This window comes from Echinops telfairi, unplaced genomic scaffold (genome assembly GCF_000313985.2).
Source record: "Echinops telfairi isolate 266 unplaced genomic scaffold, ASM31398v2 ScPeMD7_443;HRSCAF=831, whole genome shotgun sequence".
NCBI lineage: Eukaryota > Metazoa > Chordata > Mammalia > Afrosoricida > Tenrecidae > Echinops > Echinops telfairi.
This window is the reverse complement of record NW_022104341.1, coordinates 1564869-1568263: the sequence shown is the minus strand read 5'-3', so window position 1 is coordinate 1568263 and position 3395 is coordinate 1564869. Positions and strand designations below refer to the sequence as shown.

Below are 3395 nucleotides of genomic sequence, written 5' to 3'. Positions count from 1 at the left end.
CCTGGATTCCCTGTGTTTATAGTTCCTATCTGTACCAGTGTACATCCTCTGGTCTAGCCGGATTTGTAAGGTAGAACTGGGATCATGATAGGGGGGTGGGGGGAAGAAGCATTAGGAACTAGAGGAAAATTGTATGTTTCATCGTTGCTACGCTGCACCCTGACTGGCTCATCTCCTCCCCGTGAACCTTCTGTAAGGGGATGCCTTGTTGACTACAGATGGGCTTTGGACCCCCACTCCACACTCCCCCTCATTCACAATGATTTGATTTTTTGTTCTTTGATGCCTGATACCTGATCCCTTCGACACCACCTGATGACACAGGCTGATGTGCTTCTTCCATGTGGGCTTTGTTACTTCTGAGATGCATTTGTAGTCTAAGAATGCGAATATATTCTAAGAATATATATTCTTAAGCTCATTTAATGCTCATAATAATCCCCATGAGGTAACTATATGTATAATTCCCATTTTATAGATGGTAGAATTAGGAGCACAGAGAATTTAAGTAATTTTCTCAAGAACACACGCCTATTGAAAGACAGGGTCAGACTTTTAACGTATCAATCTTCCCCAGAGTTCATAGTCTTAAACATCAAATCATGCTCCCTCTCATTGCTTTTGTAAATAATCTGTGCTTTGTTGTGGGGCAGGCTAAAGTATTCAAAAGTGTCAGCTTTCAAAATGGGAATTCTGACAACTTTATGTATCCCTTAACTGTCACCTCCTTGACTTGCTCTCTGGATCGTCATGCAGCATTTGCTGCTCTCAGTTCTGAAACTGCCTTCAAGGAGCAGCCGGGGATCCAGAGCTCTTGGGAACGAAGCAAAAACACACATTGGTTTTTTTGTTAACCTACTTTTGTGCTTGCTAGGATATAGAGACAGTAAACTTTTATAAGCAGTGTCACCACTCAGGATGACGTCAAGTTTGTCTTTGGTTCTCAGTGTAAGGCCGAATCACCACTCTCCTCTCCAAGATGGTCACGAACATGCAAGGGGCTAGAATCAAAGAGTGGGCAGGAAAGTTGACGGAAAGGTCATGACATTCTCCATGAACGTTCGGCAGTCTCCATGTCCGTGTGCAGTTTGCAGGCTAGCCTCTGTGTTTCACCGTCCCTGAGACCTTACCGCAGTCGCCTGGGAGCCCAGAGGACAGGCAGGGAGAGGGTTGCTGGGGCTCCGTCACCTGGGTACGCTGGGCTGGTGTCTGGTTTCACGTTGTGTGGGTGAGAGGGCAAGCAGGAATCTGGCTCCTATTCCCTTGAAACACAGGCACTGACAGGAAGCCACAGGAGAGGTGTTAATGCTCCCTCTCCAGGCAGCTGGTGCCAGTGGTGCTCGCACCAACGTTGCAAAGCTGGCAAAGCTGTGACCACTGTTATTGCCTTACATCCACAGAGCCACGGGTTCACCGTATTTCTGTCAATTAATTCTTCCTCTTTTGTTTCTCTTTTGAACAGAGCATCATGGTCCACCATCAGGAACAAACTCGGCCAGGCAAAGCCCCGCCCTGCAGCACAGGCCTATGGGGCAGTCACACACCAACCACACACCTGGGGACAGGTGGGGCCAATCTTCCCAAGTTTTGTTCTTTTCATGTCTGTCCTCCCCACCCTCCATCACCCAGCCACCTCTGTTCCTATGAAGCTATGCAGAAGCCAGCTTCTGGTGAGGTCAGATACTGTCCCCATTTCTCCCTCACCTCCGAATGCCTTCATCCCTCTCCCCAACCCCATCCTCGGGCACAATCATGCCTGATGAGGAGGATTAAGAAGTAGTGACAGTGACCTCTGGTGCGGCCACTCTTGGTCCTCAACTGATTCAGGGAAGCCCTGGACATCGTATCATGGGCTGCTGTTTTCCAGTCTGCCTGAGCAGGCGTGGCTGTGTACTGACCTCTTTCCACTTTTGTTGAAAACATTAACCTTGAGAGAGGAGAAAAAACAGCTAGATATTTCCAGAGGTTCAGCATCTACACAGGCATTGGTTCTACAGGGGCCTCTTCTTGCTGTGACACGGTCAGCTGCTCTGCCCACTGGTCCTGGGCTTGAGTGCAGTTTCTTTGGGGTGGACATGCAGGTGCCCTGTGAAAGCGTAAGTGTGAAGATGCTGGAGTCCCAGTCACCTCTCTAGGTCCTTCCTTTAGAACGTGGGTCAGAAGGAGAAAGTGGAGATTCACCTGCCTCTCTTTTAGATCTTTCTGATTTTCTTTTTTCCAGTGCAGAGTGACTCGATTTCTCTGTCTTGCAGAAGTGCTCTCGAAAGTGAAATTGGAAAAGATGTCTCCACATATAGACACTCGTGGTCCGATCACAAGCATCTCGCACAGCCTGACAGCGCAGTGATTTCCATCATTGGCAGTCGGCACAACCAGGTAAACAGTCCCACCCGCACCCGCCTCCCCCAACACACACACACACACACACACAGACATTTTGAATTACTCCATTTCTGACCCCAGTGAAAAAGTATTGCTAATGCAATGCTTATGAATGTGTTGCCAAAATTAACCGTTTAGAGGAGCGGACTACATGTCCAGCATTTGATGAGTTTCCAAGAAAGAATGTAAACGGTGAAAGATAAGTTCATCCTGGAGAAAATTGGAACCCATGGTGAAGTACTTAGATGTAAGCAGCAGTGTGTCAGCTAGAAGTGTGTCCTCCCCCGGGGAAAATTAGTCACAATCTACATAAGGAAAGCACTTTCCTAAATCCTGTTTTTCTGGTTCCGTTGTACCTTGACCAACCAATAAAGAAAAGATGTAATATACCAGTTACTTTTGGCTGCATTTTTAAAAGTCACCCATCAACGAGGGCTTACCTTCCTCCATGTTACAGAGCTACCTAGCAGTCAGAGCACACTGTCCCTTCTCCAGGTATAAAAGGAGGCATTTTTCAAAATATAAGTAAAACAGGCCTTGAAAACTCATTTTTCTTATGCCTCTGTCTCTCTAGAGCCTTGGCTGTTACCCAGTGGAGCTGGAGAGGGGGCCCAGGGGCTTTGGATTCAGCCTCAGAGGAGGGAAGGAGTACAACATGGGACTGTTCATCCTGCGTCTCGCTGAGGATGGTCCAGCCATTAAGGATGGCAGAATTCATGTGAGTTGGTTTCTGTCCACAGTCTTTGGTTCTGGCTTCGAGGGAAGGTAGTTGGCTCATGGGGAGGCAGAAAACACCGTAAGAAGCAGAATTTTTCATCACTGGAACCTGAAAGGCTAATACTACATTGTTGTCGTGAGGTGGCATCGAGTGGGTTCCAACTTGCAGCGACCCATGTACAACAGAGCAGGATAACACCCAGTCCTGCACCGTCCTCCCCATTGTTAGGCTGGAGCCCAGTCCTGCACCGTCCTCCCCCCCTCTCAGTATCACCACTCTCAGCACTGGTCCTGAA

General features: G+C 48.1%; 1 protein-coding gene across 4 annotated transcripts in view; it reads left to right on the top strand.

Moving 5' to 3' along the window:
• Positions 1-3395, top strand: part of MAGI3 (membrane associated guanylate kinase, WW and PDZ domain containing 3) — a 275989-nt gene that overhangs the window by 262994 nt on the left and 9600 nt on the right. For all 4 annotated transcript variants that reach the window (XM_004699165.2, XM_045292004.1, XM_045292006.1 and 1 more), the window contains exons 17-19: positions 1463-1565; positions 2253-2376; positions 2957-3100. In XM_004699165.2, the coding sequence (XP_004699222.1) occupies positions 1463-1565; positions 2253-2376; positions 2957-3100 (371 nt within the window). The remainder of the gene's footprint in view (positions 1-1462; positions 1566-2252; positions 2377-2956; positions 3101-3395) is intronic.